The sequence below is a fragment of the Lactuca sativa genome, chromosome 5, assembly GCF_002870075.4.
Source record: "Lactuca sativa cultivar Salinas chromosome 5, Lsat_Salinas_v11, whole genome shotgun sequence".
Lineage (NCBI taxonomy): Eukaryota > Viridiplantae > Streptophyta > Magnoliopsida > Asterales > Asteraceae > Lactuca > Lactuca sativa.
The window spans coordinates 222,453,126-222,467,245 of record NC_056627.2 but is presented as its reverse complement, the minus strand read 5'-3'; the positions used below and the strand labels follow the sequence as shown (position 1 = coordinate 222,467,245).

Here is a 14,120-nt window from a genome sequence, read left to right as displayed (position 1 = left end):
CCGCAGTCTTACAACACCTCCCTCGCCGACTGGCTACTAGTGAATGCTACGACTATCCTACAGGCCACAGTCTTACAACACTTTCCACGTGACCACGGTCTTTCACTAACTACTAATTTAAACACCCCCCATAATCGTGTATACAGGCACGATCTAGTACCCCAAGTTGTATTCATGTCCTGACTAAAATTCCCAACCTAATTTTTCTGAAACCTGCTATCAGACATCCGAGAATGTGATCTCACTATTGGCAAGTTTTTCGAACTTCAAATTCACATTATCCTCAATTCATACGGCCGCTTGGGGCGTCTTTCTCCCTAACAAGATTGCGGAACTTATCCCATTTTCAAAACTGCTTCTGCTTCTGAGTACATGATCGTTTCTCCCCCACTTTGCTTCGACTAAGTCTTCACGGCACGCGAAAATTGGAGGATTTCCATTCCTTCCTCCCTAACATGATAGACACGCTAACTACCAATGCCTAATCTTGCTAGCTATCAGTCACCAGTCCACTCCAAAGGTCGCACAACCACTAGAGACTAGATGAACGCTTCCTGAAATCCCGACACTAATGACTCCAAAAGCTTAACCTGATTTCACTCTCAACCTTAAAACACACTAAGGGGGATATGGCTTGCAAATACGTTTCAAAGGATGTAGGGGTTGAAAAGGTGGGGAGAAATGAGCCATAATGTTGCTTAAATACCACCCAAACCCTAAAAATTAGGGTTTCCTCCTGAAATTAGTACGCCCCGCGTACATAAGTGTACGCTCAACGTACTAGGGCGCGTCTTGCCGTCTACGCTTGGCGTAGTCCTCCTGCCCAATTTACAAAATTGTCACTAGGGCTTCAAAACATAATTCTTGGACTTAGGGACCAATTTGACATGAAATATAATTATATGGATGAACTTAGAAGTACCTAAACATTGAGATGTTACAAAAGGGCAAGGGTGTGACTTTTCAAAATATTATATTAACATTTATTCTAATAAACAGAAAAATAAAATAAAATTTCAAAGGAATCAATAAAAGGAAACTTAGTAATTTCATGTTTTATGGATCAAAATTGAAACAAAACCAAACCACACGGATCGTCCGAATGAAAATTTATTTATAAGGACAAAACCAATATGTTTAAACCAAATCACACGGACAATTTATGTATTTTACTACAAGGTTGGGAGTGGATCTTGACAAATATTGCTCCGTGTGTGTGGCATGACAAAATATCAAATAAGTTTTGCACCCCGTTACCCAGTCTCTCTACTCTATCTCTCCTCCTAAAATGTCACTCTCTCCATCTCTGCGCCCTAATGCCCTTACACAAAAAACAATGACAAATGGAACTAGATCTCAAGAAGTGCACCACGACTCCCCCATCCTAAACTATATGACATATCGTAAAATCCATTGTGAAATATCTTAATTTATTGTGAACCTTCATGAAATGAACTTTGACTTAGGACTCATATGTTGTTGTAAAATAAACTTTGATTTTACCGTGAAACTTGTTTAAAATACAATATTTATTTATGTTTTTTGGGTTAATGTCATAAAAACCCTCAAGTTTTCAGGGTTTTTTTGGTTTTGCCCAAAGTTAAATTTTATGTCCGTTTTTACCATAACATTTTCCAAAAAATGTACGGTTTTACCTTTTTACCGGTGATAACAGGTTACCATTATATTAACTTTGCAAAAAAAAACCCTTAAGTTTACAATTTTTTATACGTTTTTACCCTTAAGTTTATAGTTTTTTTAACACTTTTACCCCATTTTTTTTTCATATTATACGTATTCAAGCAGAAAAATCATATTTATAAACGAAAAAAATTTAATTAAATAGTGTATTTGCATTTTTTTAATGTTAATTATATATATATATATATATATATATATATATATATATATATATATATATATATATATATGTCATGTGTGTGAGTTTTTTTCTTGGATAAACCATTTAAGATGTAAAAAAACAAATTAATATGTTTTTAGAACTATAAATACATATTTTTATGTATTTAAAAATATACATATCAATAAAAAAACTTGTTCATTCATAAACATGTTTATATAAGTATATACATATATTTTTAGAAGTGTAAATATGTATTTTGATATATGTTTTTTTTAAGTATAAATATATTTTTAGAAGTATAGATACATATTAATAAATAAAAATGTAAAAATATGTATTTACACTTCTAAAAACTATATCTATAAAACACATATTCATAATTCTAAAAATATTATTTATCTTTTTAAATGGTATAACCATGCAAAAGCACACAAAACACACACAAACAAACAAATATATATATATATATATATATATATATATATATATATATATATATATATATATATCATTAAAAAAATATAAATACAATATTTAATTAAATATTTTTTCATATATAAATACGATTTTTCTGCATGAATATGTATATTATGAAAAAAATATACTTACGGTAAAGTGTAAAAAAAATTATAAATTTAAGGGTAAAAACGGAAAAAATGATAAACTTAAGGGTTTTTTTTTGCGAATTTAATATAATGGTAATATGGAAAACCTGTTACCAACGGTAAAAAAGTAAAACCGAACATTTTTTCGAAAATGTTTGGGTAAAAACGGTCATAAATTTCAACTTTAGGTAAAACCGACAAAACTCTAAAAATTTAAGGGTTTTTATACTTATTTATTCCGTTAAGAAGATTAGATTTTCCATTTAAAAAAAATTAATTTTGTTATACTTTTATATATATATATATATATATATATATATATATATATATATATATATATATATACACACAAAATTTTAAATTCTTTAACTATTTAAAAAATATAATTAAAAAAATGACTATATATTGATTCATTGTTCTTTGTAAATTAAACATATAAATTAATTTACTATTCCACATATGACCTGGACTACCCTAACCTGGATCCAACACTGTTAAAGCTAACCAATCAAAGCGTCTTATTTATCATCACACAGATTATAATCCTGCGGCTATCTATGCTTCCTATTTAATCTAATCCAACGGACGAATACATACTTCCTTTCAAACTCAAACCCCAATATTCTATAAATCCTCAAATCCATTTTAAGCGCAAACACAAACAAAAATCAAATTCATTTCTAACGAGAGAAAAGTAGAGAGAAAACATGTCAGGAAGAGGAAAAGGAGGCAAGGGATTGGGAAAGGGTGGAGCCAAACGTCATCGTAAGGTTCTCCGGGACAACATCCAAGGTATCACCAAGCCGGCGATCCGCCGTCTAGCCAGACGAGGAGGTGTCAAGCGTATCAGTGGGTTAATATACGAGGAGACCCGTGGTGTTTTGAAGATCTTTCTTGAGAACGTCATCCGTGACGCCGTCACATACACCGAACACGCTCGCCGGAAAACTGTCACCGCCATGGATGTTGTTTACGCTTTGAAGCGCCAAGGCCGTACTCTCTACGGATTTGGTGGTTAAGAGAATTTTACGGTTTCTACTTTCTAGGGTTCTTGTTGCTTTGTTGGCTTATCTGTAATCCGAAGTGGTATTACTTGTAATTGAAGCTATTAATACAATATCACTTATCCAATATTCCAATTCATTTTTTCTGTATGATTATATGCTTATGCAATACATGACATTTGTCTTTGATACCTCTAATTCAGTGACTGGAATCTGTATTTGATTTAGGGCTAAGCCACAATTAATCTTCAGTTTGTTTACATTTCGATTTAGCAGAGCTTTTACACGTGCATCGGTAAAACTGTTGAACTATTTGACAAGAGTGTTGTAATTCATGTAGTTGCATTGAAGTTGTAATCCAGGTTATAGCTTTTATTTGAAAACTCAGACAATGTTGTGAACTTACTGAGTGATTTGCTCATCTGTGCACAAATTCGATATGGTAATTCGTTTTCAAGGTTTGCAAGATTGCTGTGGAAAATTAACTTCTTGTGATTTCCGGAAGCGTTAGCCATTAATTTTGGTTTTGAGTACATGAAAATTATATTCGAAAAGATGCTAGAAATTATCAAATAAAGTGATAAACACATCAAAGCCCTTTTTTTGAAACCAAAGTAACCAATATTGTTTACCTTTTTCTAAGTGTACTAGAAACCGAAGAAAAATAATGGATCAAAATGAAACAAAAAAACTAGCTCCTTCCTCAATTTAGCAGAAAGCAAAATGAAATTTGTTTTGAACAAACACCCAAGGCTCTCGGTGGTCATGCTGTGGTGGCCTCACTGCACACCATCCATAATATGGGAAAAATGTATGACTTGTAAGGTTAACAAAGTATGAGATTTATACAAAAAATACCATTGAATTTTTTTTGGTACACAGATCACCAATCAACTATAACTTTTGTACATATATGACCATTAAACTTCACATTTGTTCAAAAAATACCATTATATTACAGGTAATAATAGGTCATTAGCCACGTAGCATGCTACGTGGCATGTCATGTGGCTGCTGACGTGGATTTTACTGTTTATTATGTACACATTATACCATTAAACTTTTTTTTGTACACATTATACCATTAAACTTTTTTTTGTACACATTTTACCATTAATGTTATATAATTTATTGAAAAAAATATCATTTCAAAAAATACATATTATTACATAAAAGTAGGTTTCCCATCACCTGATGTGGATTTTACTGATTTTCTAAATTTTAGTAACTTATCATTATAAGTCATTTTCCTATCGGTAAACAACCACATAATTTTAATGCACTTTTTTAATCATCAACCTTAATCAAGAAGATGGGAGATTATAGTAAGGGAACATGTACAAAATGTTTCATGAGTTTATAAGTATGCCTCAAACGTAGTTTCCTAAGAAAATGACTTATAAGAATATGTTTATTAGACATTAGCTAAAATAATGAACAATTGAGTATTTCTTTGCCGCTCCAGATAAAAGTCACAAGTTCAAACCTTGTGGGTTTCAATTGATGTATGACCAACATAAATTACAATGTAATTGTAAAAAAAAGTCCTTAGTATCATTGTAAAAAACAAACGGTTTCCCCCGAACCTTACAAAATCAGGGAGTCACAATAGGTGATGGAAAACCCATTTTATGTAAAAATATGTATTTTTTGAATTGATATTTTTTGAATAAATTATATAAGATTAATGGTAAAATGTGTACAAAAAGTTTAACGGTAAAATGTACACAAAAAAAAGTTTAATGGTATAATGTGTACAAAAAATAGTTTAATGGTATAATGTGTACATAATATATAATAAAACCTACGTCAGCAGCCACACGGCATGTTACATGGCTGGTAACCTACTATTACCGGTAACATAATGGTATTTTTTGAACAAATGTGAAGTTTAATAGTCATATGTGTACAGAAGCTATAGTTGATTGGTGATATGTGTACAGAGAAAAAGTTCAATGGTATTTTTTGTACAAGTCTAATACTTCGTTACCCTTAGAAGTCATTTTCCCTCCATAATATATATATATATATATATATATATATATATATATATATATATATATATATAGTTTTATGGAGAAACTTATTATATCTAGGAGTGTTCGTTTGGATGGATCGGTTTGATCCGATACGATCAAGTAAGGGGGTGCTAGGATAATTAGTTATTAGCTTATTGTTTATTTACTTATTGCGGTGGGAATAAGCAATAAGCAATAAACATTTTAAGTGTTTGGCAAACAAAACAGCTTTGAGTAAAACAAGCAATAAGCAATAAGCATTCACCTTCTTGCTTATTAAAATCAGCTTAGTTTGCTTATTCCTACCGCAATAAGCTGATTTTTATAGACTCCTATCCAAACAATTAAATTTGCTTATTGCGGTGGGATTAAGCAATAACTAATAAACGGCCTATTTTTTCCCTATCCAAACATCCCCTAAATCTAAATGGATTTCAGTTTTGAAAACACGGATCCGAATAGTTCAAACTAAATTCAAATCTCATCCGATCCAACCAAATAATAGTTCGGTTAGATCGGTTTTTACAATGCGGTTTTTAAAAGGCAATACATTTTAATAATGAATAAATTAAGTATTAGTCAACTCTTTAAAAGTAACTAAATAAAACTTTTTAGTTATGAAATATAATTTATAAACAACTATTAAGACATTTCGTTGATAAAAAACTTTTGATAAGAATGACATAGTAAGGTACTATACTGGTTGAAAATTTATAATAATTAAAAGTATAATTTTATAAATTTTTAAATGATTAAATATAGATATTAAAAATAAATAATAAGTTGTTATTCAGTTTTTATGGACTATTCGGTTATTATTTTATAAACCAAAACCAATCCGAAATCTAAAAATAATTCGGTTTAACTTAAAATCAATCCAAAAATCTGAATATCCAAAATAGTTGTACGCCCAACTTAGACGGATGTACGCCAAGTGTACGCGCTGAGCGTTGACTTTCTTTTACTTTTGGGGTTTTGGTCAAGATGTGGACTTTTGAGGGGCAAAATGGTCTTTTACCTTCCCGAGGTTTAGTAGAGGAACTTGGTCTAACATTTTAAGGGTTGTTCATGTCAATTATTAATTAGAGGTATATGTGACATATGTTAGGCAGAGACTAGACCAACAGTTTGGGTGAAGGATTTACTTGCTTTACTTGCGAAGCAAGTCTTCTCACTATACTTACCTGTGTGGTAATCTATGTGTAACCGAAGGGTCTTATTCGTGTTATTAACCAAAGGGTCCTATTTGCTTATACTGAGATATGTGTTATTGTGAATTATGTCTTTGTGATTTGTGTTGTTACATTATCATGTGCATATTTTGAGTTATGACCGGAGGGTCCATACCGAGTCGTGAGACTGGAGGGTCTTCATTGAGACATATGATCGGAGGGTCCATACCAAGACGTGAGACCAAAGGGTCCTCACCGAGACTTATAACCGGAGGGTCCTTATCGAGACATAGCCCTAAGAAGTTAATTATTTGTGTATGTGGTATTTTGGGGAACCCACTAAGCTTAGTGCTTACCGTGTTTGTGTAAAATGTGTTTCAGGTACATCTGAGGATAGCGGGAAGGCGCCGACATGATTGTACACACCAGCTTGATGATTTGTGTTTATGTGGATTCTGGGATATTTGACAAACAATTTATGATGTTTTGTGTTTGGGAAAATTTCAAATTTGGCATGAGAAATGTTAAACTATGTTTTGTGTGAAATTTTTTAAATGAAAATTTGCTCTGAAAATTTAGAGTGTTTCAAGTTGTATTAACCTAATTTAACTTTTTGACTTTGACCAATGTTGACCAAGTTGACCAAAGGGTATTTTGGGGTATTTTGAGTGGTTATTGACAATGGTCATTATCTGATGAATATGTTACTGTTTGAGCTGATATTCAGAGTTGTGTCCTGTTCAATGATCTTTTTCAGACTGTGAGATAAGTTTTCCTCACTGTACTTGCGGGTTGAAGGGATCAAGGCTGACCCATTTTATTGATATCCTGTTATATATTGATTGATTATATGTGGAGTATGCGATAAACCTATATGATTATGTGATAGCTGCTGATAGGCATTTTATTGGTAGATTTGTAGGACTGTTATGAACACTGGTTGTATGGTTATTTGCCTGCTCAATATGTTTGTTATTTGTTATATGTCGACATGTTATGTTGTGGTTGAAACTACTGTTTTGTGTTGTCAATTAACAGACCGGGGCAATCCAACCAGGAGGTTATGGGCCAGGCTATTCCAACCGGGAGGTTGTCGGCTAGTGTAATCCAACCTCAAGGTTGTGGACCCAGTACGTGATATGTAGGGTAATCCAACCAGGAGGTTATGGGTCGGGGTAATCCGACCAGGAGGCTGTAGACCCAGCATGTTGATATGTATTTGTTATGTGTTGCGTGATGGTACTTTGGGGGAACTCGCTAAGCTATGGCTTATAGTTTTAGTTCATTGTTTCAGGTACTTCTGATGATCGCGGGAAAGCAAAGGCATGATCATTCACATCTTCCTATTTTTATGATATTGGGTCTTGGGAAAAACTCTGATGATGTTTATACTTTTAAAACAATGGTTTTGTAAACACTTTATGGTTGAAATGGGTTGTTTTTTAATTTTTTTTTTATGATTTTTGAGATGTTACATATAACATCACATAGTCCATATAATAAGTACGTTCATGAGAACTCACATACAATATCACATAGTCCGAATGATAAGTAAGTTCATAAGAACTCACCTGAAATAGCATGGAACAAAATAAATCCACTAAAGTTGTCGAATGGTTGTCCAGCTCCCTGAATACCTACACCGTGTTCATAATCTCTATTTAGCTTATATCGCATGTAACATCCCGTTTTCCAAAGAATGTGTGGCAAGACTTGAGGAATCAAATTAGGATTTTTGGAGTAGACCCTCAGCCACGATGTGGGGCTTGGATGCCCACGACATGTGATATTATTGAACGCGTTTTTTGAGGGTCACCGCGGCGTGGCAATGGATGGCCATGGTGTGTCGCCTGTTCAGGCCCAAGCCCAAGTATATTAGGGTTTCATCCATCTTTAAGCATCTTAACCCCCATTTTAGGTCATCTTCTTCAGCCTCCATTCCTTCATCTCGAAACCCTAGCCTCTCTTCCATGGAAATGAGCTTGGTGGCTACATCTTGAGGTTTTTTCCATCATTTGGTAAAACTTGAAGAAGAAGGTGGTTCATTTTGGTGCAAGGAAGCAAGGATCAAGCTTGGATCCAAGATCTTCTTCACATTTATGAGTTATTGGATGTATAAAGTTCATATCTTGACCTTTGTGTTTCTTGTTTGATGTTTAAGCCCATTTTTTGATGATTTCGTCCCATTCTTGAGTGCTCTTGAAGTATGAGGAACTCCAGAGTTTGATATGGTTCCCATTTGGTCATGAATTTATGAGCTAGTGAGAAAAAGGTCTTAGCTTGAGTGTTCTTAGCCTCATGTTTGAGTTTTGGTCACATTTAGGACTTAATGGACTTAGGGTTTAAGATATTGTCCTATGGTGAGGTCCTGATTGTAGATACGTCGTGGGACAATCATCTACCCTTAATGGAACTTTCTTGCAACAATGACGACCTTTCCAACATCATGGTTGCGTCGTTCGAAGCCCTCTATGGTCGTAAGTATAGATCCCCTATGTGCTGGGTTGAGGTGGGCGACACGCAACTAGTCAAGACTCAAGTCCACGACAGTACCCTCACGAGTTCTGAAATCATACGAAGGCGACTGAAAAGGGGTCGTACGAAAGGGCTACGCCGATAAGAGACAAAAACCCTTGGAATTCCAAGTTGGTGACCCTGTCCATTTAAAAGTCTCACCCTAGAAAAGCCTGATACACTCCGAAAATCGTAGCAAGCTAAATCCAAGAGTACGTTGGACCGTCTGAGATGCTTTCTAGGATCGGTCCCGTAGTATACAAACTCCAGTTACCTCGAGCGCTTAGCAGTGTTCATCCCGTCTTCCTCATGTCGGACCAAAGAAGTGTCTGTCCGATGAAACACTTGCGATTTTCACTTGACGGTATCGAGCTAGACAAGAGTCTACGTTTCATTGGACACACGAATTGAGAAGTCAAGCGAGTGAAATAACGTCACGTCCTGATAGTGAAGGTCCGCTGGAATGCCAAGCGGGAACCTGATTTCACTTGGGAGGACGAGAATCCAAGGAAACAGAAGTACCCCTAACATTTCCAAGTCCAGGAGTGACATCTTTATTCTTGAATTTCGGGATGAAATTCTCTCTAACGGGGGGATGATGTGACAACCCGAAACTTCTACCTGGTACATCTAGTCGGTTAATATAAGTTAAACTCGTTTCTTTTAACACCTAACACTGATTAAGAGTTCATTTAAGCTTTCTAAACCTTAGTACAACCAATGTCGAGATTAGGAACGAATCAGCAAGTCATATAGTGACGAAATCGGGCCATACACCCCTTTTGGAGGAGTGTACGGCCGCACACATGGGTGTACGGCCGTACACACCCCTCATGGCCACACACCCACCCTATATAAAGGGTAGAACCCTTTCCTTTCATTCATTTAAAACCTTGGTAGCACACAACACCATTTCTCTCAAGCTTCTTCAACCACAAACCCTCCCAAGGCTTCAAAAACACGAGTAATCCATCCCTTAGCTTGTTGTGCTTGAAGAACCACTTAATCTAAGCCTTGAAACATTGAGACCCGTCATGTTCATCATCTATTTGAAGGAGTGTAGCCTCACACCCACATAAGGTGGCCTCACACACCTAAAAGACCCTCCAAAGTGAGAGTTAGACTTCTATATTCGAGTTGGACATGAACCTAGCTTTGCTACACCTTAGAATTAGCATTATTGGACATCATCATGTAGGGTGTACGACCACACACACCTGTGTACGATCACACACACCCTTGTGCGGTATCACACTCCTTGTGTGCGGCAGCACACTCCCGTGTACGACAACACACACACCCTAGGACCACAAACTCATTTCTAAGACCCTAAACTTGTACTACAACTTAGTATGGACCTATAACACTTCATGGATGGAAGTATGGACCTTGAAAACACCTCAAAAGCACCTTCCATCAGAAGTGTACGACCGCACACCCATTGGGCCGCACACTTATGGTCGTACACACCTTTAAGGTGGCCATACACCTCCCTTATGCAATCCTTTAAGGTTCTAGCACTTAGTGTAGGTAGTCCCAAGTTCTTAGAGTGGTTCTCCATCACATTTAGTAGAGAAATATCTTCATTTGACTCCTTTATGTGTCATTACATGTTAATTAGGATCAAATCGCGTTCAAGGATTCACTTGAACATCCGACATTCCGTATCGATCTTTCATTCAAATCGCCCGATGTAAGTTCATACCCCTACGCTTTTCCGAGTTTTTCATGTTTTCATGGGGGGTATAAGCAAAAGTACAAGGAAACTTGTGCTCAAAGTATATTATTTTGTTTAAGATAATTATATTTTCAGAATGCTTTTAACACGGAAAACAATTTACCAAATGATTAACAAATTAACTCGTAGAAATAGTTTTCAAAACTAGAGCAATGAACTTATGAATCATGTAGCAAAATGTATCATTTTATAAATGATTCACGTTAATCACAAAAGGATTTTCTATGTTATTACTTGTAAATTTTTTAGTCTAAGTTGGAGACACGTCCTTAGTAACACTCACCACAAGAATCAAAGTGTAGGACTAGCACTTGTGACCATAATCTCTTGTAAGGAGAGCGTGAGAGTTATGTATAGATCTATACGGGAATGACAACCCCGCACCTGGCTGCTAGCTACAGTCGGACTGACAGGTCTACGGGTGACAAAGTCATAAAGGATACCGTCCGTTGCGGGCCATATCCAGTCAGTTATGGTTATAAAACTCACAACCTAGATAGCAGAGATTTACTTTTGTAATAATGAATCAAGTGAACTAACCTCATAGTTATAATCGATTTGATTACTGGTGGGTATTAATAGTACCTTCAGGATTTAGTTCATCACGTTCTCTTTTATTAGTTTTATTTACGTAATAGGGCTAATATACCTCACTGGGAGTAACCAGGGGTTTTAAATGAAAACTACGTTTATCGATATAAGTATGGTAGATACTTGTACACCTCAGTTTAGAACGGATAACCAACCATCAACTTTTAGGGAAAATATAGGATTTTCTCGGGATAACTCGGCTTTCCATAAACAAATTGTTTAACATGCAACTAACGAATATTCATATTCATTCCACGACCCTTGGATTGTACATACCTTGTATGAATCTGGAAGTCATGGAAGGAATGGGCTTTCAAACACGTTTTTCATAAGAAAATATAGGATTTTCTTGAGTAACACTTTTCAAAAAGATCAAAGAAACATTTTCCCACCAAAACTAAATGCTTATGAACTCATCAGCTTTATGCTGATATTCTTTCAAAATTGCTTGTATTCTCATAGAATTAGTAGACAGGTACTTCCAGAAGTTTTGGAGAAGTCGGCGCGTTAGTGTCACGTCTTTCTATTTTACTTTCGATAAGAACAAATCTTTGTATGAAGACAGTGTAAACCCTTTTCATATATGTATTCAATGTTTGGTTGTGTTTACTGTGCTTGCTGTGATACAACTGTTATGATACCACGCATGACGTTAACAACCCCCAAACGTTTCCACCGTTCCGGTTTGGGGGTGTGACATTTTGTTTGCCTATATTATGTGCCTACTTGATCCTAATTATTTATTTGTCGACATACGGTAGTAGTGCGTTGAGGCGGTCCTGCTTTGTGTTGTAGGCTAATATACCCGTTGTGGGCCAACTGTAAGTCGTAGGCACTGGGGATCGGGAAGAACGGTTGCGTTGAGGCTGTAGGCCAACAAAACCTGGGTATTCCTGCCCGATAGCTGATTGGACTCGTTGCATGTTGGCATTCCACTCTAAGGACTGATTGGGATTGGGCATTCAAACCGGGGGTTATGGGCCGTTATGCATGCTTTTATGTTAATCGTATGTGGTATTTTGTGGGAAAATCACTAAGCTTTATGCTTAACTAGTTGTTTATTGTTTCATGTATCATCGGTGGCTATGAGAAGGCGAAGGTGATATTGTACACACTCATCGGCAACGTTGAGGATTTTGCATTCATTATAATACTCTGATTTTTAATAATTATAATTGGGAACAGATGGTTTTCTTAAAATGGTTTTATAATTGGGAATTTTACTTTAAATAGAATGAAAAAATGGTATAGAAAATGGGACGTTACAAGTTGGTATCAGAGCCCTGGTTTGAGCGAATTGGAGGAACACTTGTGTGAATCCAATCTCAAACTAGGATACGAGATTTTTCATAAAATGCTTTGAAAACAAATTTATAATAAAAGTGTTGGGTTAGCGACATGGACTTGGCCTCTTGTCATGTTATTTTTTGATTGTTGGTTTGGGATCAGGAACATGGACATTGACTTAACTTTGGTTTTATAGGAAGATGTGGTGTATACAGTCAACTAGAGCACGAACAAGAGAGCGGTTACCAAAATACCCATACTTGTTATATGTACTGAGTTTTTATGTTTTTGATATGTGAACTATTAGGAAAGCATGTTACTGGATAAGGTAAGGTTTATTTAATAATTGTTGGATAGAAATGCCTGATTTATGTGATGCTTTATGATATAGGGAGTTTCTTGCCTGGTGTGTATATATATATATATATATATATATATATATATATATATATATATATATATATATATATATATATATATATTACTTGATTTGTGATTGTTGCGTGTATGTTGATTAGTTGTATATGGTTGGGATTGAACAGCCTTAGAATGATCGACTTAGCCTTACTTCATGTTCGTTGTTTGGTTGTGGACTTAGAGTTGAGTCGATTATTCAACAGTCTGTTTGATCTCGTATTATGTTCAACAATAATGCACAAAAGTAACCGGTGGTGCTAGAGCAAGGATAATACTAGGAAGAGTGCCTAGGAAGTTATTTATAAATTTTAGGAGAAGCGTGTGTTAACACACCTAGGAGTGGTCTAGTGCACTAACTTATGACCTTGAGATGAATTATGAATCGACTACGGAAAGGTGTGGAAGGTAGTATGGGCTCATACTACTAAAAGCACATGACCCGTATGAGATTCAGGAGGAACATCGAGATTACTAAGGAACTAATAGGAGTGTGGCCTGGTGTGTTGATCACCATGTTTTGATGTCTGATATTTCCTTGGTATATTCTTAGTATGGAGGCTTTTGGAGGTTTAGGATCAGGTGTTGGTGGCACTAGGAGAGCAGGTATGCATGAGGAGGAGATCCGCATGATCATTGTTGCCGAGTTGGTAGAGGCGATCAGGGAGGTGATTCCATAGCTATTTGGGTTGGTCAAGATCACATTGAGTGAGGAGTTTGACCGGCGCTATACCAAGATAGAAGACCGAGTTAGTGACAAAGATCACCAAGATATTCACTGAGAGGGCTTTTTTATGTCCTGAGTTTGTTGTTTCAGAGCATGTTTAGATGACTCAGTACTTAAGCATGCTCAAGACGAATATTTGTCAGTTTATGTCTACCCATCGATGTAGTACCCTCGCTGAGCTTCAAG

At 35.6% G+C, this 14,120-nt stretch overlaps 1 protein-coding gene across 1 annotated transcript; it reads left to right on the top strand.

Annotated features, from left to right (window-relative positions):
• Nucleotides 1–3,126: 3,126 nt before the first annotated feature.
• Nucleotides 3,127–3,600, top strand: LOC111878180 (histone H4). Its single transcript, XM_023874693.3, has one exon. The coding sequence runs from the start codon at nt 3,177–3,179 to the stop codon at nt 3,486–3,488; it is 312 nt and encodes a 103-aa protein (XP_023730461.1). The 5' UTR covers nt 3,127–3,176; the 3' UTR covers nt 3,489–3,600.
• The last annotated feature ends 10,520 nt before the right edge of the window (nt 3,601–14,120 follow it).